The 22,255-nt window shown below is 37.9% G+C and overlaps 1 protein-coding gene across 1 annotated transcript in view; it reads right to left on the bottom strand.

The window, feature by feature from the left end:
• The window catches only part of GALNTL6 (polypeptide N-acetylgalactosaminyltransferase like 6), a gene marked incomplete at its 5' end in the record, with an annotated part of 337,061 nt that overhangs the window by 81,259 nt on the left and 233,547 nt on the right, over positions 1 to 22,255 (bottom strand). Inside the window, 2 exons of the mRNA XM_026075986.1 lie at positions 955 to 1,138; positions 6,867 to 7,052. Coding sequence (XP_025931771.1) covers positions 955 to 1,138; positions 6,867 to 7,052 — 370 coding nt within the window. The remainder of the gene's footprint in view (positions 1 to 954; positions 1,139 to 6,866; positions 7,053 to 22,255) is intronic.

Here is a 22,255-nt window from a genome sequence, read left to right as displayed (position 1 = left end):
AGACCCATTACTTCAAAATACTGCAGAATCTGGGCCAGAGAAACTGTTTTTCTGTTGCTATTGTTTCCAGGTTTTGTTTTGTGAAGGGKACATTGCTGAGTTTTTAAACTGCAAAAATCTGCAGTGTGGAGTTTCAACCAGGCATAAAGACAGTATCAAAGCAAGTCTCACTGCCAGCCCTGCTGGGATGCATGCTGCATGAGAGATCTGGAGACTTTACCATGCCAAACCTTGTCTCTCTCTCCCCTCTTTCTGCTGATAAGGAATAAACCCACCTGGCTCTTACATGACAAGAAGAAAAAAAAGAAAAGAAAAGAAAAGAAAAAAGGAAACAAACAAAAAAGGATCTAACTTTGTGAAGACCTGAAGATCATTCCTCTGAATGAGCTGATCTGTATAATACTAGGATCAGAGGCTGGCATATAAAATATTATTTACAAATCAGCTTGATACTATTTGGGCTTGATATCCCTGTGTTTAAATTATAGCAACACATATACAGTAGCAATTTTACCAGTCATAAGCATTTGCTAGCAGAATGTGGACTCAGCTACTGACACATATATTGCATAAATCTCCAGCAAAGAAAACACAAACTAAAGTCTGTTCAGAAAATGCTYCATGGAATAAAGAGAATAACTGTAGTCAAATTTATTCCTTGTCCAATGCCAACACTTTCTCTGAACTACAAGAATGTGTCTGTTTCTTTCATGCACAACCACTGGGGCAGAAGAGATCAGGAAGCTTTGCATTTCCAAGCACAGCTTATGAATTCTGCAACTTGCTGCCCTGATCTTTTTCCTGGTTTTGAGGTTTATAGTTGTTTGCTTCTATTACCTTTAATTAGTACTAATTGGCCTACAAGGAAATTCCTGGGCTTGCATTATTCTGCTACAGTTATTTTGTTTGCATGTTCTGCTTCCCGTTCTCACTCTCTCCTTTATTGCTACTTACTCAAAGGGGTCGCTGGGATCAGCTCTCTGGAGCTCTGGTGGAATCGGTATTCTTTTGTAGTACATTTCCCAGTCAAAAGCTCCTCGCATGGCATCCCCCGCCTGTGCCTCGTAGCCAAAGTGATTGTGGTCAATGACATCGATCATAGGACACACGATGGTTTTGTGGTTTAGTGCAATCTGGTCTGAAAAATGAAAGTAGAAAATAGGAAACGGCATGTCTAGTCAAGCCATCTATCACATTACTGCAAAGTGAATCCCACAGGTTTTTTGATGTTTGAAGATTGCTTGCTTCATTCCCTATGGTCCCCAAATCATTTCATTTTTCAAATCTGTATCAGACCTTTATCTAAAGTGGACTTAATGCAGTTGGGCAATGATTAGAAGCAATTACAGTTCTTTAAAGGGAGGCATATCCCTGTGAGACCCACAGGAGTCCAATCATCTATATCTCTGTCACTTTGCTACTCCGAGCTGTCCCCAATCTGTCAGCTATGGAACAAGTCAGCAAGCAAAATATAAAAATATTCCTTCAGCAGTGCGGAGTCTGTATGGCAAGATCCTGCAAGAGAGATTTGTGTTCCCAAATGCAAATCTCAGACTTTGCAACCATTCAGCCTCTTCCTGTAGCACTACGGTGCACCAACTTTGAGGTCAATTGCTACAAATTGAAGGTGAACTCCAACACTAGGAACAAAACAGGCTTTATGACCTTTTTTGTTCCTTGCTTTGAGGTATAAAGAAGTTCCCACCGTATTATTCTTACTCTCATTTTTCAAAAAAAAAAAAAAAATTCCTTTTGCTTTTTATACAAATTAGAAATCCCTATCTCTGGTGTAAGAGCAGGATGACCCTGTGATTGCCTTTGGTAAATACTATTGCTCAATCCTGCAGAGTTCCTCAAAAAGGAAATAAAAGTAACAAAAATATTCCAACTGCAAGAATTAAGTAGAAGAATAATGTTTTGAAATGAGGAGGTAGAGGAAAACTTTGTAGCTGCTTTGGCAAAAGTAGCATGAAAGGACGCTATCAAAAACTATCTATGAACCTTTAAAAAGTCATCTTTTTATATTTTGAATTCTCAATATTCCAAGTAAAATAAAACTTTTCCTGAAATGGTAGGCTAGGTTCTTCACAAAATGTAACACTTTTGAGGGCCTAGGTGGAGAACATTCAGTTTTTTTAAGGATTAGATTTCACTGGTGCCTGATAATAGCCTAAAAAATCAGAGGGTTGAGTGTAGAATGAAAACTTAGATAGTCAGGCAGGTAACAGTGGTGTGATTACTAATAACATGGATTTTGCTCCCTTGCTTCTGAAGGACTGCAATTTAAAAATGATTATTTTAAACAAAACATCAGTAGTTTTCATGTTTATTTTTATTTGCTGTTCAGAGACTGTCCAAATGGGGGAACAAAGCAGACCACTAGTGAAAAATTACTGTACCTGGAGGTTCAGCAGTTTTTTTATATTGTAATCCTTTAACAATTTAAAGCACAGGCTCTCACAAAATTCTAGGAACCTCATCTGAGACCTAATGCCTGTATTACTCTTAGTATTGCCCAATATAATTACATTCACTGGTACACTGTGCAGTGTTATCTGTAATCTTTATGTAAAGTCATTTTTACATAATCTGTTTTCTGTGATGGTCCTCCTAATAGTCATAGAGTTTATAATAAGCTGGCTCTTATACTTCACTCTAAATTGATTGGAGGAGAGAAGCTAAATGGGATTGATTTAGCTGGAGTAGGTCAAAGTAGGTTCAGAGCACATTAGCATCCTTCTCTTGATCTTTCAAAGCCTCTGTCTTTAAATAGCCTGCAGGATTGGAAATCTGAGTCCCATGCAGAGACAGTGAGGGAGAATACTGTGTTGGAACAATGCCCAAACTCCATCCCAGGTGCCCTTCCCACAACCTATAGGATTTTTACGTGCAAGTTGATGCTTACCTGTCTGTTCTTCCATGTATCTGCAGAACTTACTTCTCAAGCCCCAAAGATGTTTTACAGTTGATGGGGACCATAAGAAGATCTTGACTTTTGAAGGAACCAGGATATTACTTTATGTACTTGTGCACACCAAAAGACAAAGTAATCAAACTTTGATCCTCGATGCTTCTTTCTGTATGCTTGAAATAATGAATTTTGCATACATACTTTTTGGTTTAAATGTAACCCCAGTATGAACTTAGGAGACAGACAAAAGGGCTGTATGGCCAGCTTACATTTCACAAGAGCGCCAATATCATAGCCTAGCAGATGCAAAAATACTGCTGCCTTTGCCACCCACCAAACTTTATCCCATCTGCTGTTAATGGAAGAGACTGCAAGCCACAGCTGAAACGCTTTACATCATCTTTTCCATCAGCTTTCCTCATCATCCTCACACAAATTTCTACCGGTCTGAAAATTTCCATGCATTTTTTCCATGTATATATTCTGCAGATACAGGGAAGAACAGACACATGTCATCATACATGTAAAAAAACTTGCAGAGTTGGGGGAAGCCTAGGATGAAGAGTTAACATTGCTCAGAGTTTCCTCCCTACCAGCTGTTCTTTCTGAAATTTCTAGCAAAACATATTCTTTTTATGAATTCAGCACTTTTAAGATTAAGCCGTGTGTGTATATGTGGCAATAAACAGAAGTTTTCAACATTGCCTAAGCCACTACCTCAAGAATGTAGGTTTTGTTTTCCTGAGAAAGTTGCACACCTTTAGTTTCAGATGCTTGTTTCAAATTGGTTTGGTTAGAGCAATAATGCCACTTTACAAATATTCTTATTTTCCTACTCATAAAACATGATCAAAGATGACGACAACATTTGAGTGGCTCAGCGTGTTATCTTTTGCTATCTGATTTGTCGTCAGTATTTGTGTTTGTGATCTTAGCCTTCCCCACTGGCAAGTAATGTGTCAGTAATAATGCTTGTGGAGATGGACAGCTATAGCTAGCAGGTGGCTTGCTAAGCATAATCTAATCATGATGTAACTTTAAGTCTGGGTCAGGAAAAAAAACTGTTTTGGCAAACCTACCTTTGGTAACCTAAGGCACTACTGACCTGTTGTCCATCTCCCCTCTCTTACTGCTCCTGCAGCAAGATTAGCAGAGGAAAAGATGTGCCTGGATCTTTCAGCTCATTCACTTTTCATTTTCTTACCTTAAACCTACAGTGACTGTGAATTCATATTGTGCCAGGTTCTCAACTACACCATCTAGAACTCAAGCCACATTTTCCCTTCTGCTGACTTTATACTACTGAGAAGTGATAACAAACAGCTGTGTTTGCCAACATATTTACATGATTACAGCTGCCTGCTCTGTGAACATCAGGCAAAGTTTTCTGAGATCTGATTTAAGGGTGGCATATCTCAGTTTAGAAATCCACTTAAGCTAAACAAATAAAATACATAAAGGTTAAAGGAAATACAGAGAAGCTATTTTGCACCTGTTTTTAACAAAACAAAACAAAGGACTTTAATAGAAATGAGCACATTTTTTTCACAGAAAACACCTATGGCTTGGCTCCTCAAAGCTATTTACATACCTAATGACTACCGAAGTCACACAGTCTTTCTTTGGTCTAAAAAGTGATAGTAAACTCTGAAAATATGAGTTAGGTGCCTAAGTAACTGAGAATTGGCTCTAAGCGATTGTGCTTTTTTTCCATCCTTTAACTTGTGAGGTCTCATTCTGAAAAAAATATTTTGAAATAGTGAAAAACACTTCCCCGCTCAGTGAAGACCAACAGCCTTCAGTCTAGAGCAGGGCTGAATGGGCTCTTGTTGAGGACTTTTCGCTACGGCTGGAAGATACAATCAAAGATAAAGTAGGGCATTTTCAAAGCAATAAATACCCAATATAGCCTCTGTTTTTGTTTCTGCTAATGTCATTCAGTTAAATGCAGTGTTGAATGAATCACAAGATAGACCTTGAGATATACACTAACAGATAAAAAGATATTAACTGCACTATTATCAGTAGCCAGATTTCAATATAGTGAATATTTTCCATTTAATGGTTCTGAAAATGTTCTCTCTTCTCTTTAGGAAAACAGGGTATAGAGCATTCTGAAATATACTAGTTGCGTGTTCTTCCTCTGTCCTTCTTTATGTTATACTTTATTTTTTCTTTCAAAATAAAGCCTATTGATCTCAGGCTTCAGTGCTCCTCAAGATTAATTTCTAGACCCTCTGGCTGGCTAGCTAAGGGTATTTCTACTATATATGGAATGAGAAAGAGAGAGAACTGGGGGGAATTGGGTCTTGTTCTCTCATTAAGCGTGTCTGATCTTGCCAGTCGTGTGGCCTGAGGCTGAGGGTTGTGATCATCAATTTAATACCCAACTGCAACCTAAGTGCAATTATAAATTCTTATCTGACTATTCTATGTATTTCTCAGTCTTTATGGGGTCAAACCCAGCTAGATGTATCTTTGCTTCAGAAAAGAAGGCAAGAAAAAGAACTGTTTTCTCAACTTGCAACTTTCCTATCATGTCTAAGTCAGCAAAATAGAAGAATAGAAGAAAATAGAATAGGTTACATCTCATCTGCAGTAACTTAGCAAAAGATATCAGAGGCCAAGACTGAGAACTTTCTTGAGTTTTTTACACTAGTGGTGATGTATATAATGAGAGATGTATTCGGTACCTTGGGACAAAATCAGAARGCAGAGGAAAGGGGGCTGTATAGGTAGAGTGCATCCAGAGTGTTTAACTGCTACTTGTCAGAGCTGCTTGTGAAAGTCTTGCTGAAACTCTGATTTCCTTCTGTTCCTTTATGGCACCAGCCATTTGGGCTTTACACGAAGACAGTAAGGTTATTTTAAAAATTCTGATGTTGTGTTTAAGGGGAAAATGGTAACAAGGGAATAGACTGTATGTGTAATTTGATATGGAAGCTACGAAGGATGTAAGTTTGGAATTTTATAATTATCTTGTTACTGATCTGAAGGAAATCTGAAGGAAAAACAGTTATTTTTCTTCCATCTCAAGGTGCACAGTTCAGAAGAACAGCATTTTTTCTTGGCTGCAGACGCCTTATCAGCATATTGTGCTGCCAAAAATGTCCTAGCAACAAATTTCAAGAAACGATGACTGTTAATGAGGGGGACTCTACCCTGCCATGTACTTACAACATATTCTTTTAATCAATACCAATTTCTTTAATAGCAACTTCTGAAATTTTGTTTTTGCTAACAAAAAAGCACTCACTTTGCAAAGCACATTCACTTTGCATGTAGTCAGGTGTGTAGAAAGGGGGATATTGTTTGCTGTCTGAAATCTTAGATTACAATTTATTCTTTCCATTCTGTTGACTAATTGAACTTTGCCGGCTGTAGCTGGAATACAGCAAAGCAGTCAATAGCAAATCACTCTTTCTGAGCTTCCTATTGTGAATGCAGTTGTTACTGGATTTAACTCAGAGGTCTTGGATACATTTACATCAAAAGCTGATTTAATGGAATGTAGAAGAGTAGGAAGGAGTACAATACCTGCATAACAAAAGCTTGCAGATGTATAGTATAGTCATTGCATAATTCTAGATTTAGTGGCATGTTGTAATAAAATACAGCTTAACTCCAAAACCTAAGATAGGCCAAAGTGATACTTCAAAATTTTACTAGTTCCTTAGTCACAAGAACCACAAAATTAAGACGCTCAGATTACTCTGTATTCTCTCTATACTGACTCTTCCGTTATTAAGTAACCAGCATATAAAAAAGCAAAATTATGTCAGTGATATTCAGCAGTGTCTATGAAGGTCTGCAGATCTGTGTGCTTGGGATCACAAAGTTGTTCCAGGCCCACTGTATGCAGTGTGTGTCCTGCTTGTTGCAGGACATGGCTTTGGTGGCTGAAGCTATGCTGTATGCTCTAATTTTAATGGCTGATGAACGCTCATACACTTACTAAGCAAGGGAGGCAGCCAATTCACGTTGACTTCGCAATGGGAATCCAGAAATGTCAAGACTTCTCCTCTAGCCAGCGAGGCTCCTAGCAGTCTGGTCCGAATGAGCCCTTCTCGTTTCTTGGTACGCACAATCCTCACTTTGGCAAAACGGACCATGTATTCCTCCAGCTTCTCTTTTAAATGTTCTAGAAAGAAGGGCAAAAAAGTGTCAGTGGTGCCAGGTCTGGAAGATCCAACATCAGGATAGGTTGGTGTGCAACCTGCAAGCAGCTAATCCACTTTTGTCACTTCAAGTTCTCCAATATCTGTCACAAATCCTGTCTGAGATGGTTCATAAAGTGCAAATGCTCTGTTTTAACACACACGGGAAGACACTGACACTGGAGATCTTTTATTGAAGTTGTTACTGGCAACCCAGGCATCCATGACATAATCATGGCCAAAACAACTGCAGGATATTCATCCATCCTCTGGTTCCTGCAGCCCAAGGCCAGATGAACATTCTGGCATATAGTTTTATAAACAGTGTCCTTTCCAAGTGGGCTTCCTACATCAACTAATTATGAAGAAAAATGAATGGAAAACAATTCTTAAAAAGTAATCCTTAAACTAGCATGATTAGATTGTTTTTAGGTAAAGAAAGGGAAATAGACATGAAGAGAGATCTTAATAGTTGGATACCAGCTTGAAGCAAATGGACAGCTGACTTCCTAATAAAATTAAGCTGCAAATGTAGAGCAGTTGACAGATTCTCTTATCTGTATTACCTGGCTCTGTATGCATCACAAAAGAGCACATTTGGGAACCACTTTTTTCTGGCTAAAAACAAACAATAGGAATGAAAAAAAAAAATCCCCTACAGTTTCACCTCTTCCTGAATACATCTACAGCAGAGATACTAATCTTTTGCCTTTGATATCACACATCAGCTTGTCAGATTCATTACTTTCAAAAAATTTGGTACCTTTATTTTGCAGGAAAAGAGGATTCAGGATTTTGTATTACAATAAAATTAAGCTCCACTGAGACAGAGCTTCCTGCACGTGTTCTCTCTTGTCTCTGCTCCTTTCCTTCCTAACTGATCAACAGAAGACTTTCCAAATCTACCTGTAGTTTAGGAAGTAGAAGAAACATTGAATTATTGGCATGTTGTTGGCAAACCTACAGGGGTAGGAACAAATCATGCGGACTTATTGGGAGACAACTGCATGGGGCACTTCTCTGAACTAAAGAATCCTGATGTATGCTGACACTGAAGAGGAAGTAGAGAGGCCTGCAACCTGGGAACACTGGCTCGCAAGGATTACAGAACAGGCTGGCATTTTAGAAGGGAGAAGCTGAACTCTTTGGAGAGGTACTGAGTCAAGACAGTGGTTTGTGGTCATATTAGTAGCTGGAAGATCCAGCAGTAAACAAAAGAGTGGAGAGCTGGTCTCCTGGAGTGACTGTGAGAAAATGGCGAATGTGAGAAAGGCCAAATCTGAGACAAAAAAAATAAAGAATGACATTAGATAAACATCAGGTGTTTTTGTGTTTCTATGTGTTTTCTATGCTTGATTGTAGAATATCCAGATTTTCATTCTGAAATAAAGAAAAAGACGTATCCTTTTTTTTCATCCCATTTGCCACTTTGTCTGCTATATACCCATTAAAAGATAATACAATCCCCAACAGTCACAATGACAATAGATGTACTGTGCCTTTGAACAATGATTTTTGTATGATCAACCATACTTATAGGACAGGGGCTGTGTGCCACCCTGACTCATTTTAGGTAGCAGCTACAATTCAGTATCATGACTGAATTGAGACTAAATCAAGTCTTAGATCACTTTGTGCCCACAAGCAAGACTGTCTAAAATACATATTTACTGAACTGTTTTTGCTGTTTTCATGAGCTCTATCGAGGCTATTCCCACAGCACAGGAATATAGGAGAAGGGAATTAGACCTTAAAAACAAAGATACAAACATGCCTCGCAGCCAATATAAAAAAGTCTGTTAGGACTGTCAGTCTGTTTTTTTCCTATGTTCTAAATTGTATCATCTTTTGGCTATGAAAAGTGAAGCAGTTTCAAAGTGATGGGATATTTATACATTTCCAAAGTAAATCAAATCAAACATGTTTGGTACCATGGCTTCTGTAGTCCTGATACTCTGTGGAAATTTCCTGTAGTACACTAAGGTCACCTAACCCTTTCCCATCTGATCTCTTCCACCCACAAGCCTTAAGTTTGTTTGCACTGTGTAGTGGAAATCCCCAGTTAAGAGCCAGACCACATTGATGCATACTGTACAGACAACTAATAAAAAGATATTCCCTTCCCATGGGACAGCAGGAGCAGTGAACTCGGATTACTCATCCTGAACAGAGTTCTCTCTGTGAGTAAAAACTTAACAACTTGGCTATAGTGCAGATCTTTCATCTTTACTTGCCTACCCTCAGACATGGCTTCACCAGTGAGACTCTGTGGCTGATCAGAGGACCCTATGGCGCAGCTCTAAATTTGGGCTACCTACCGACATGATTGCTTTACAATTTCCTGTTAGTTGGCTTTATGCAGTTTCCCTTTTTGATGTGAGAGAAGACACCTACCAAGGAAGTTCCTAATCTCTCCAATGGAGAGAAGGAACCTCACTGAGACCTTCTAAGTTGTTCATGGAGTGGGTAGGCTCTCTGCTGCCTCTGCAGAAACTCAAGACATGCCTGAACCAGACCTTTACTAGTTAGAAATCACAATGGCCAAGTAAAGGTACTTGCAGTAGACTGAATATGGCCACTGATGTTTAAAAGAACAAATACAAATGCCCTCTTTTCATGCAGTCTGCTTGTTATCACTGGTCTTGGACTAAACAAATTCAATGAAATTTGACCTCATACAAAGGACTTAATTTCATTCCATTCACATGTATCAGCAAGCTAACATCCACTCAAATTCTGAAAGCTGAGTGCCCATCTCTTCATGAAAACACTTCAGAGAGAGACAATGTACACTGCATATTACGATATGTTCTCTTTTGTACTTATATCAATTGCTAAATAACAAAAGAGCTGAATAACATCATTTGATTGTCACCAGTTGTATATGAGCTTGAACTCCATAAAATGAATGATAGTTCCTTCTGTTGCTTCAGGTTCCTTGCAAACTCAGGCTACGAGATCTCTCAAATTTTAAATATTTTAAAATTTTTGGTATGAATAATAGCTGTGATTCTGTAGAACAAGCAAGAGTTCTCTACTACTGTCTTCTTCCCTCTCAGATAGCTCTTTACACATTTGAGACTGCATGTTGTTTGATTTGTGAAGAACTTCATTAAAATACCCGGTATGTCTTCTGATGCCAAAATCACATCTCCCCAAATTATTTTCACCTACTCAATTAGTCCCATTATTGAATCATTTCATTGTCTTCTCCTTGTGGTTCAAAGAACAACTCACAAAAAAGCAGAAGTACACAAAAAAAATTTTTGCGTGTGTCTTGTTCACACAGAATTCTAAACACACCTTCATTTAGATTTATATCTGGAAGTAATCAGGAAGAAAACAAAAGTAGGAAGAGTTAATTTTTATAGAGCTTAGTCAGACAGCTGACAAAAACACCAGGTCTATATACAATAGAAGTATATGGATTACTAGAGATATGTAAACTATCTAGATTTGTTAAGACAGCCACACATAAGTAATAGTCTAATAATAAGTTATGACACAGTCAAACAGATGCCAGTAACAATATCTATCATGTCTTTAGTTTTCAGATTTGGCCAAGAAGAAAGTTTGGAAAATTATTTGGGAAAAATTCTCAGTAATTACAAAAGCATCACGAAGTAGTTAACTTCAACAATCAACTGCAAAATGGTTTGAGATTAAAAATATCTTAAAATTGAAGAAAAAACCTTTTGGATCCATAAATAATAATCTTTTGTTAACTTAAATCAATATAAAAATGTTCTCATACTGTATTTTCCCTTCCGATATCTTGGGACACTGTCTGGTTCTACTCTTACCAATCTCTGACAGCATAAAGAAACACAGAGTAACAGCCAGAGGGAGGAGAACAGTAGTAGCTGTAAAAGAAAACTGTAGTATTTTTTATTATTTATATAAGTATTAAAAACAGATCCTTCATGTTGAGCTGCTCATTAAAGCCACTCACAGTACTGAATATACTGGCATTACTGTGGGTGAGACTCTTTAACAGAAACGGTAATGTCTCATAATAGCATTTCTACAGGAGCTGCAATCAGTAGTCGGCCTTAAAGACTAGCTACTTTACAAACAGGTTAGAACCAGTGGGCATAAAGATATGGATATTCTGACAAAGACGATATCTGGAAGTTTTACAGCTCAAGTATTGTTTAAAACAGACTGGACAAGAACTGAGAATTCTCAGTGTGAGAATAATTTTGATTAAAACAAGATCTAGAAGGTGCTTGTCATTAATAAAAAATTTTGATTTTTTAACCTTGCCTTTTCCCAAAATATCAAAATAAAATGCTGCTTTACCCAGAACTCCATACGTGTCCTTCACAGAAGAGAAAAACAAATCTACTTTTTGCTTCCTAGAGTACAATTATATTTTATTACAGTCGCCAATTATTATGTTGCTAATATCATCTCCAGAGCAAGTGTCTCACAAACACAACCTATATATTATACATATACATTTAGAGGCACGTAAACTCAAGTGCTCAAGTAAACATGCATCAATCAATGTCAGAGCAAACTATAACTCTCAAGAAATTTTCTAAAAGAAATTATAATGTGGTGTGCAAAACAGAAAGCAAAGTGAAGTAAAACAGCCTTTAAATCTCCGGGAGACAACACATTCAGCCCATTTATTACCACAGGAATCAGTTCAAGTAAGCTTGCCATGACAATAAAACAAGAAGGTAGGATGGTTTCATTTATATGCTGTAATATTACATAAATTTCACTTTCAGAGTTAGGCATGAGAGAGAAGCCAGTATTTAAATTCTACAGCGAGCTATAAATGGTGCACTTTGGATGTAAAGAAGCCAAAGCTCTTGTCACTAGTTATGGGGAGTAGATGTCTAATTTGTAATTTAAAAAGAAAATATATCATTATTTTCTTCACAGTGTTGATCAAATGAACTTATAAATCATATATTGGATACAAGCCAGGCATCTGCCAGAGCAAGAGTTGGCACAGGTGGTAACAAATAGAGATTCATGCAGGGGCAGGAAGTTTATAGGCTGTCACTGGTATGACAAGTGATAATAAAGAGCAGCATTATGTCTCCTCTAGTGATAGTCTATAAACAAATTTTCCATTGTAATTCCTTTTTGTGAGTCTCTCCGTATAAAGTCTGGAGAAGTTTTTACAAAAGAATAGCAGAGACACAATTGCCTTGTGCTAGTAACTGAAGATCTGCTCAAGCAGATTAACCCATTATTTAATTTGGTGCCCAGAAGTAAATTTGAAAGCAAGGTTCTGCCTTTGTCAGGAAAAACAGTAGTAATAAAAAATAGAATTGTAATTCTTCCTGTTTGGGTGCATACAGGGAATGTTTCATTATACTGGTACCCCCTGGCAACACGTGTTAGGGGCTATGACAAGCAATGTTCCCAGGTTATTGAGGAACTGTTAAGAGAGATTTAAAAGATTAAGTGAAAGCTGCAGCTGATCTTCACGACTTGCTTGAAAGCAGTGTGGACCATGAAATAGGAAGGCAAATACAAAGGAAAAAAAGCCTTTTGTTAAGCATCTCTCCTGAGCCTGTGACTCAGCTTACCCTCCTCATGTCTGTAGCACCTCCAATTTCTGCCCAAAAGTACAATCAGTTTCTGTTACAGTATCCTTGAAGAGCAAGTTATCAAGCAATTGTGTTACTCCACTAAGGACTGTAACAGAGCCTGGAGAACTGCTAATTGCTCTGATATACAATCTTAAATAAATCTGTTTCTTGTTAAATTTTAATTTACTGAAAAGTACATAATTTGAGCTGTCCTGCCATTCCCAACATGTGCCATATAAATATAGTTTAAGAGAAACTTACAGTGGTAGAAAACCTATGCTGGCCTCTCCTATTACCTGAGCACAGGGATATAGAAGGAGGCCAATTTATTACATAAAAACATAGTCTCTGATCCTAGGTCATCAGAATAATCTCCAGGTGACTATTTCTGTTGGTGAAAATTAAGGCAGTCTAATGGCTGAGTTTGACAAGCAATGATAATGAATATAGTTCCAGCCAGCTCCAGAAGGGTTTTCTCAATCTTTTTTCTCTCTAGCCAATTGCAGAGAGTATAGGCTCAGAGTTTCGTGTCCAATATGAGCAGAAAACCTGCAAGTACATTTATGTAACATACCTAGCTCCCACTGTGAGAAGGACCTGCATCACTTTATGTCTTTTTCTGCCAAATGGGAGTATCTTCCCAGAAGAAATTAGGGAGGATTCCTTCCATTCTTTTTCTGAGGCCTTGAGCACACTGTTTTCTTCTTCATTGCCTATGGAACACCTCAGCTTAATCTTTAATGACTCCAATGCTTTTGTCTACTTTAAGTCTTGAACTTCTTGAGCTTGATAGAAAATGTATAAAGGAAACTTATTGGCATATGATTATTTTACTGTTATTTGTTTTCTGCTGCAAGGGACAATACAGCCTTCTCCAGTGCATTGTCACTATATTCACTTTCATTGTCCATATATAAGCTGGCATAATAACAAATCAGTCTGAGGACAGAATATGTTTATGAGGTGAGCATATGAATTTGGGTGCCTAGTCTTTAATTTTTCCAGTTTCCCTTTGAGTTTCTTATTTGCAGAATACTAGTCAGAAATGCTGGCTGGATGCAGAACCATTGCCAACACTATATCAAGTYGGCTGCTGCTTTTTCTAGCCTAGTTTCAGGACTCCAGGAATGGAAATTCCAGTGGTTATCTCTCTGGGTGACCTGCTCCATTGCCACACTACACTTCTAGTGAACAACATTTTCCTAAACTACAAATTGAATCTCCCAAGCTGCATCTTTGGGCTGTTGCCTCTTATTTTACCATGTCAGTACCAAGAAGAGCTTGTTTCTGCCATCTATGTAATTCCCATTCAAGCTGCTGTAGACAGCTATTAGATCACCACTTAGGCCCCTGACAATTTTGCTAGCCCTCTGCTAGACTGACTCATTTTTTACCATCCTTGAACTGTGGAGCCAAAACCTGGATGCAGAATTCCAGGTGCATGTAGCACCAGCATCACAAAAGGGATAGTAATTTCACTTAAAATGCTCACCACGTTCCCTCTAATGTAGCCCAGTACACTGTTTGCCTTACTGGTGATGAAAAGTCATTTCATCACTCACTCCTGTTCATGTGGAGTCCACTAGGACCTTTGCAGGTCCTTTGCAGCACATCAGCCAGCCAGTTCCCAGTAGTGGTACATGGGGTTATTCACTCACATGCAGAACTTAGCACTTCTCCTTGTTGAAGTTCATGAGGTGTATTTTGCCCAATTCTAGAGCTTCTTAAGGTCCCCCTGGACTGAAGCTCTGCCATTTGGTGCATCAACCACTTTATTTTAGTATCATCCACAGACTTGCTGAGAGTGCACTGTCTCATCATCCATTCATTGATGAAGGTATCAACCAACATTGGCCCCAGTATTTGCCTGGGATACTCTGCTTGTTATCTTTTGCCAAACAGACATCAAGCCATTGATTTACTGCCCTCTGAGTCCATCAGTTTGATCCATCTAACAGTCTGTTTGTGCAGCCTGTATTTCCTCAGGCTACAAATGAGAATGTCACAGGACTACATCTTAATGAAGTCAAGGCAAATTTCATCCATCACTTTTCCTTTGACCATATAGTTGGTCATTTCATCATAAAAGGCAATCAGACTGTTCAAATATGATTTACAGTTAGTAAATGTGTGTTGACCATTTCATATTATGTTCTTATCCTTCACATATTTGGAAATGGCTAAGCCCCACCCAACAAGAGGATGTGCTTCATGATYCTTTCAGACAGTAAGCTGAGGCTGGCCAGTCTACAGTTACTGGATCATCCTCTTTGTCTTTCTCAAAGATGGAAGTAGCAACTTCTTCCAGTTGGTCACCTATTCTAGCTGTCTGACATTTCCAATGGTTTCCCAGTCTTTGGTTGCCCAGTCTTTTGGTTATCTTCCAAAGCTTTACTTTTCACCTAGAAGACTGTGATAGCATCCTTTCTTTAGATATCCAGATCCAAAGTTTTTACTCCTAATTGGTCCTGACTGAACAACCCCGAGGGAGAATGGGGAGGTTTCTGCCAGATTGACTTCAGCATCTGATCCATAGCCATGCCAGACTATGAAGCAAGTGCCAGAAGCAATCAGATATTGTGAAAATTGTTGGATACAGTAAATCTGACTTAGACTGACAAATGACTGCAAAATTACAACTGCTTGGCACTTGGCAATCTCAGTTCAGCATTGAATAATCCATTCTTTCCAAATACAGTTTTTCAGATGACCTAAGAATAAGGCCACTTGGGAAATGCTATGTAGTTACTGCTGATCTAGAAGTAGTGCTATTTAGACAAACACTAGTGCTAATCACTTGGAAACTTGTCCTGTTAGCTGTGATGTTTGGGTTAGCTGGCTCGGAGCAAGCTAAAATGCAGCCTCTTTTTTTGATATTAATAATGAGCCAAAGTCCTTGGATGACATACTGTAATGCTGTTGAGAAGATCCTGAATGTGCAATAGTCCATTCATCAGTTGCACATCAATGAATATGAATATAAACTTCCAGATAGCACCTTCATTTTGATGTTGAATTTCAAGTATAGTCTGTTAAAGAGCCTCAGTCTGTTGAACTCCACACTAGATGTGCATTCCTTTGTCACAACTTCAAAAGGTCAGCATTACTGAGAGCAGGAGGCTGAACAGAGTAGATGAATACATAGCCTAGTTTGATTTCATTCATGATAGACTTAAGATAAACTTCTCTGAGCAGATCTGTTTTGTAGTGTATGGGCTTTCAAATAGTCTTGAAAGCAGTGACTGAGACTGCAGAATCTGTGAGACTAGCCAGATTTACTGAGATGTTCTCAGACAAGTAAGAGTTTCAAATGTTTTAGTTAAATCAGTAGAGACACATAGAGATTCTGGTATTTCTCTGTTCCACTTTCCTCAGTTCATCTATTTGTGACTGTTACTAAAATGGTTCTGCAGCCAGGACAGAAGTTTCTAGATCTCTTTGCCAATACAGTGTTCAGTTAATTAAGATACCTTCAGTAAAGTGCTAGTATGACAGCCAGTACCTTTTCTACAGGTGAGAACAGACTCCTTCGTTTACTGCCTTTGCCATCAGCCCAGCTCTGAGAAAGGGGTTTTTACTATTTGCCACCAAGTCGGCCAGTCAGACGTGGGGTCTTGTGAGTGTTCACTACCCCCTTCAGTACCAGGGAAAGTAAGGCTACCTTCTACCCAAGGACTACATGATCACATGGTTACTTATGGCCTGAAAGCCTCCAAAATATTAAAATTACCAAAATCCTATTTTGCATATCTAGTTAAACACTTCTAGTAATTAATCAATGCCCAATGTGAAATTACTTAGGCACTTACACCTTATTAATTAATGTTATCTGCTTAATACAAAAAATAAACACATTTTAAGAATTTGTATCCACCTCTGTTTCTTGGCCTGATTGGCAGTATTATGTCTTTTGTAGCCATGACTGACAATTAAACATATCCCCCAAAAGAAAGACCTTTTTTAACTGAAATATTTAGAATAAAGAGACTTACTATTTCTTTGTATCTAATTTTAAAGCAATTGTTTTTCACATATTATGGCTGTTCACATCCCTTTAGCGTCCATGTTCAGAAAAGAGTTCTCAAACTGCCTGAGGAAAGCCTATGACCTTCTTCTTTATACATGTGCCTGTACCTATTTCTGAATATTTCCCCAGTACTGTATTTCCTATGTAAAAAATGTTGGAAAAAAAAAGAGAGTGAGGAAATACATTATTTTTATAGCTCTGTTCCTCTGGCTGTATCCAAAATGTTTTGCTAGCTGTAATATGTAGAGGAATAATTTTGTTCACTAGAGGAACGACATATTATAAAATGCAGCCACCTTAAACTGGATGAAGAAGTTGGTTAAAAATACATAGCAAAACAATCCTAAATGAGAAGTGAAAAATAAATTAGGAGAAAATTATATTTGCTGAAAGGTAAATATAATAATTGCCTGAAATAGAACGTGAGCAAGAAACTGAGCCCAATTAATGATACAGAGGATTGAACAGGAGAGTTTTTAACCTACAACCAGAAAATGAGACCTACATTTCTCTCTGCTTCTCCTCCTTTTAACTATATGGGTTTTCACCCAAAATTAAGGGTGAAAAGAAATCTTACAACTCATGTGGCTACAGGTTGTTATAATTCTCCACATTGAATGGCACACTGCAGAACATTTCACTCCCTAGAATAACTTCACTGGTATCAGCAGCGTCGCTCATGGAGTCAAGTTCAACTGAACCTGTAATAATTTGTTCCCAGTACAGTCTTGCCACATGTTTAGCTAGTCCTGAATCTAACATGATTCACATGAGCTGTGAAGGACTTAAAGTAACATTATGTTTGTTGGGCTAAAATGTGGCCTTTTTCCTTTGCTCAGAGATGCTCTTCTCACTTTGCCCAGGAGGAGGATGGCAGAAGAGGTTGCATAAGCTTTTTTTACAGACAATTTTTTTTTATAAGAAAGATTTTCCCATGGGTGGCTGCACTTGCTTTAGGACTTTCTTACACTACTGTATGCAACAAATGTAACTTTGGCTACAGCTCAGAAAAGAATAAGGGGAAGCAGTGTAAGTTATCAGGGAACTATGATAAGTGTATCATAAGATAGCAAAGAAATGTACAGCTGCCTTACAGATCATTCTCTGGGCACAGTTATGCAGTATAAACCTGTCAAAAGGATGACCTTGCTGCATTAAACTTTGATTATTTTTAACAGGTCTGTCTATTACATAGGAATTTATACAGTAACTTGTCCCCAAGGAAAGCACATTGCAAAGATTCCTCCAGGTTGCAAGGCCAATTAGAAGAATGTTATTTTTGAAGTGAATCCAGGATAGAGTAATTTTCCTTGAGATCAATAAATTACTCTTGTTTTCAGGGTAACACTACTGCATCCTGGCAACATTAATTGCAAAAAATTGTAAATGATATTTGACAATAACCTATCAAGCAAGACTTTTTTATATATATATATTTATAACACTGCAAACAAGACTTGCAGATTTTGAGACCTGTCATTACACTGACATTTTCTCTGTTTTGCCTGAAACTGTCTTTGACATATTTTTAGTTCTTCCTCCAAAATATATCACTGACTTCTACAGTAGGTGCTGTCTTCAGAGAATTGTTTTCTCTAGCACTGCTCTTTTTAACCTCTCAAATGCCAAGGACAGATCATAGTGCAGAACTGGTKAAACACTATTGCATTGATCTTATATTTGCAAAGTACAGTAACAGTAGCCCTCGGGAAGGAGGTAAGTAGAAATCATACAGCACATGTAATTCCCTTTTAAAGTAGCATCTGATTCTGGTACAGTTTCCTACACTGAACACTGTTTTACTTCCCAGAGTAATTCTACTGGTCATTACAACTAGTCACAAAAAGAGTTTCTACTTACATAAGGACACTGAATATGGCTTTCTTCCAACAGAATATTTCAATAACCTTCTGTATGCTTCTGTTATTCTTGTCCATTCTATGTAATAATCATTAAAGGTCAAATCTTTAGGTACTAAACTCAGCTTTCACTTAGTCCTTTTCCTCAGAAATTCCATGGGTTCTTTTTCCTAGCACATTGATAGGTGCTGCATGGACAAGCATGGGACTCAGGATGGTGCAGCCCATAGAAAAGGGGTTGCTCTGGGGTGCTCCCCAAGAGTTAAGGAACCCCAGGTGCACCACAGCCAGAGTTACCACATTGTGGGGTTGCTGTAGCCCTCCAGTGATCCCATGATTGCTGAACAAAACTAGTCAGAAAAGGGGAAGTGACACCACAGATTCGCACCGTAAGCATCTAGGTACTGTGGAATTTTGCACTGGATTATCTGTTGAACATGCATACTGTTATCTGTTGAACACCCGCACTGTTCTCTGTCGGTATACGTACTGCTATCCACTGAAGCCATCTGTTTTATTGTGTAACTGTGATCTGACATTGATCGATTGGATAATGAACAAAGCCTGGGAAGGATAAAAGAAATTAAGCCACATACCTCTGTGTGGACTCGGACTCACCATCAGCTGGCCTGCGGACCCAACAACCTGCCCGCAAGCAGGGACGCCCCTGATGCCAACTGCTAGGGAGAACCTGAATCATCTTGGCACAGCTTGAGCGTGGTGAGAACTGTCTGGGGAAAACTGTACCGGAGGGGTGGCCCATAAGGACAAGGCAAGGGTGAGAGTGGCATCCGTGGCTTAACCATAGAGCTCTGATATGTATGTCTACTTTTAGTTCTGTGATACTTGTAGCTTTACTATACTTTTCAGCTTTGTTATACTTGTAGATTGTCTGGTGTCAATTGTTTAGTGTTGTCCAGCATCCATCATATGTGCAGAACTGCTTAGCTCTAATAAATTCTTATACTTGACAAATGATGATCTCTCAAATCCAGTGCAACTAACCCCGGAATATGAAAGAATCCCAGACACCCCTCTAGCACATGTAGATTGGTTCTTGTAAACTAGAAAAGTCTTTGAAATATGCTTTGAAACTGAGATTTCAAAATTGGGAAGAGAGTTTGGACTCTTCCAACTTTATATCAATATGTGTATTTTAAAAAAATGCCCTCTCTGATGTACAGACTGGAGTCTGAAGCACCAAGTTTTTACTATGAAATAATAAATTTACCTAAGTTCTACATGCTATAACAGGATGCAACATGAGGATACTCAGCAAGTGTTCCCTAACCTATTGAGAGAGACCTTAAATTTCTAGTAGTTCAAATGCTAGAACTAAATATATAGCCATAAACTTTTAAATATCCTTAACTTTATTTCCTACAACATAGCACCCACCACTAGAGGAAATATCTTAATGGCTGGAATGCAGGCAAATATAAGTTCAAGAAGTTATACTTATTTCTTCTATTTGTTGAGCCAGGTATTTAGTTACATCTCTTGATTGCTGCATTCCATCATCCAAACATTTTTTTTCTTAGTTGCTATTCCAAGAGTTTTTTCTCCTTTAACTTTGTCTAGTATAGAAATACATCCCTTCTTCTGTTACTTTGACATGATCCTAGTAAGCCTCTGTCTTTACTAAGTTAGAACTGTAGTTCTCAGAATTGAGTGCGTTTCACTTATTTGTTCATTTGCAAAAGTTAGCTGCATTCTTAGTATAAACTTTTGGGTCATTGTTATGTCATGCAGTACAGTGAAAGAATGATAGACTTAAAATTTCAGAAAAGACATTTTCAGAAAGCTGCAGTTCATGGGAATTCTCTGACAACCTATTGGCAAAGAAAGCAATCTGCTCGAGCAATGTTTCTGTGATTAGGTCAGGCAATCTTTTTTTTTTTTTTTTTAATCATTTGCAACAAACAGTTTGCTTCCAAAACTGGGTGTACAGAAGTGTTACAGTGAAAGAACTAGATTGCTGTTTGGGTTACATATTCTGAAGCATGAAAATTAATTATCAAAAAAGGAAACCATTCTCTATTCACAGACTAATCTGCTTTGATGATACTTCTCTACATAATGAGGCAAACACTGACGCATAATTGGGCATCTCCTAACATCAGTACGAGCTATTAATCAAACAATAATTCCATGTTTTTTTCATGGATAGATGATTGGCTTTTCACTTTTTATTTACAACAAGAAAAAGAGCAAATAAATGAGCTTTGGAAAAGGAGACATCAAGTTCTTTCTTTTCTTTGTTATCTCTTTTCCCCCTTTGTTTTACACATTGAATCAACCTGTCTTTTCCTATCTCTCGACTGTCACAACTGTTCTGCAGTATCACTGATGTTCTCCAAATCCCCTTTAGTCTGGCAAGTTTCCTCATTAAGGATGTGAATTTAAGAAACAGAAAGACATACTGAATACTAGATGAATACCTAAGATCCAAAGTTAAAAAAAAAAAATATATATATATATATATATATAATATTAACTAGCAGATCTAATTTTCCTCCTAGCAACTTTCAGATGATAATGATGGGATCAGGCTCAGACTACCCTCACACATTTCTGTACAGCTTATTTTTAACACCTTTCCACCACGTGCCCCCCTTAAACTGCTGTCTGTCTTGAAATGTCAAAAGAGGGAGGATGTGAGATAGAAAATAATCTAGTAGATTTTATTTAACATGCCACAAAGGTTTACACTGAACTGGTCAGCTCGGGATGCCAGGAATAAGACTGGCATGGACCGCTCTTCTTCAGCTTTAGATAGGTGACCCTTAGGAGCCCGAGTTTGTTCCATCTCCATATGGAAGGCCACATGAAGCCAAATCCAAACGCCAAAAGTATGTGCCAGACATGACCTTCACTTAAATAAATGCAGCTGCCTCCTAGTAACCTTTTCAAATCTTCCCTAAGTAACGGATTAATGGATTAGCAGATACCAAGTGAAAAAAAAAATCATTGCCACAAAAATGTCTTATTGCTCTTGGAAACTGAAAGGACATTTCAAAACTGGACCGGTTATATCTGCTTTACAGCATCTTACTGATCCTCAAAAAAACCAAAGTGCTTTGATTATGAACACAATTCTTATGCTTTTATTACTTTTAAGACCACAGATGACAGATTAAATTGATTAAATTAAGGATAAGTAAGTAACATTTATATTTTAGATATTCTTAACATATGAAAAATATCCTTGTCCAAAACTGCACTTAAAGGAGCTATAATAGAAATACAGGAACTTGAACATAAAAACAAAAGATTATTTCACTTTCATTTTAAAATACATTTTATATCAATATCTTGGCTGATCCAAGAAACCCCATTGGTCCTGACCAGGATTATACATCTGCCTGTGTGTTTCCCTCACCATGTTTTCTCTGAACTCAAGGCTTTGCAGAATATAATGGACTGTGATCCATTTATAGTGTCTCTCTTACACTTCTCCCTAGTTTTGCGGTGATGTGAGGTTTCCTGCTTGTCGCAGAGACCATGCAACATGGAAAAACTTTTAAAGAAGGTTTAATAAAAGGAGTGGGAAAGACATTGCAATTCACTGCAAATATTTAACACTTTTCATCAACGAGCAAAGCAGCAAAATGATATTCTCTTCTGCACTCTGAACTGAAAACCTATTGTTCATTAGAGTAAAAGAGAGTATCTAATGTGGTAAGCACATAACTGCAATCCGAAAAGCAAAGCAGAAAATATTCTCCCCGGGAACACTTTTCATA

Source organism: Apteryx rowi, unplaced genomic scaffold (assembly GCF_003343035.1).
Source record: "Apteryx rowi isolate R43461 unplaced genomic scaffold, aptRow1 scaffold_419, whole genome shotgun sequence".
NCBI classification, from domain to species: Eukaryota; Metazoa; Chordata; class Aves; order Apterygiformes; family Apterygidae; genus Apteryx; species Apteryx rowi.
Note: the sequence above shows the minus strand (reverse complement) of the source record. Positions and strands in the feature narration are given on the sequence as shown.